The sequence below is a fragment of the Elaeis guineensis genome, chromosome 13 (genome assembly GCF_000442705.2).
Source record: "Elaeis guineensis isolate ETL-2024a chromosome 13, EG11, whole genome shotgun sequence".
Taxonomy (NCBI): domain Eukaryota; kingdom Viridiplantae; phylum Streptophyta; class Magnoliopsida; order Arecales; family Arecaceae; genus Elaeis; species Elaeis guineensis.
In genome coordinates, this window is record NC_026005.2 from 1,167,399 (window position 1) to 1,168,555 (window position 1,157).

Genomic DNA, 1,157 nt, shown 5'->3' on the forward strand with positions numbered 1-1,157 from the left:
GTGATTTGAACCGACGTCAAAACTGGAGGAATAGATTCTATTTAAGGTGCCACGAAACTGTTGTATTAAGAGAGAACCTTTTTGAAAAGCTCCATCATTTTGTGGAAACTAGAGAATGATACATGAGCCATAAAAACAGATGTCTGACATAACTCGGCAACAAAGCTTTTAAAAAATCCAACAATGTAGAAAAACGCTTCTGCATGTAAATATCACATTGCAATAAAGACTGGGTGGACCTCCCTCCCATTTTCATCAAAAGAAAGCTTTTGAAAAATCATGAGAAATTTCACTTTTAAAGGCAGAATAGGGGAATTAAAAGTGCCACCAAATGAACAAAATGCCAAGTATCCAAGCAAACGCCTTTCGAGCTTGTTCATGGTGCACATTATATGTGACTGGAATGTGGCACATGCACTGCATGTAAAATTTTTATCTTCCAATAGAAGACAAAATTTATATAAATAAAACAATAAATAAAAGAAGAAGCACTCGAACCTTCAACTATCTGGTAAAAATGTGGAATAAGAAGAGGCTAGGGAAGGAAACCTGTGCAATGGGAAAAGTAGCGTGGGAAAACACATGCTATAGGAAAAAAGATTGGAGAAACACATGGGAGATATGCCTCCACGCATCACAGGAGTTCACTTACACAACTTCATGAAAGATACATGAATGTTTATAAAAAATCAGTACAGGCATAACTAAATTCTTACTTTCCAACCTGCAAGGTTATAAACTTACTCGGTCCAATGAACTCTGCAATTGCATCAATTTCTGTAATCACATTACCTTGCAAATTCATTTTAAATTTTCATCCCAGATATCTATAAACCATCAGTTGTAAAATCTTCCTACAAATATATTGCTGATACACTGTCATAGAACTTTAGACAACTATGTTCTCCACAAGTTAAGCACAACACCACATCTCTCAACTCTGACAGGTATGCCCCAGGAAAAGCAAGAAAAGTAAATTGCTTCCAGGAGTTACGACGGTGGAGCAACTCTCAACTTCTTTGGTGGTGGGTTTCCGCCAGATATCAGCACATATGAATAGAAACATATCATTGCAGCACTGCCATTAGGTAGAAAAAAAGGTTCAAATTAATGAGTGATATTCATGAAACTATGGTTACTCTAGAAGGAGCATGGAA

General features: G+C 36.6%; 1 protein-coding gene across 9 annotated transcripts in view; it reads right to left on the reverse strand.

The window, feature by feature from the left end:
- Positions 1-765: 765 nt before the first annotated feature.
- Positions 766-1,157, reverse strand: part of LOC105060898 (protein FATTY ACID EXPORT 1, chloroplastic) — a 22,127-nt gene continuing 21,735 nt past the window's right edge. For all 9 annotated transcript variants that reach the window (XM_073247697.1, XM_073247695.1, XM_073247693.1 and 6 more), the window contains one exon: positions 766-1,078. In XM_073247697.1, the coding sequence (XP_073103798.1) occupies positions 991-1,078 (88 nt within the window). In that variant the 3' untranslated portion in view covers positions 766-990. The remainder of the gene's footprint in view (positions 1,079-1,157) is intronic.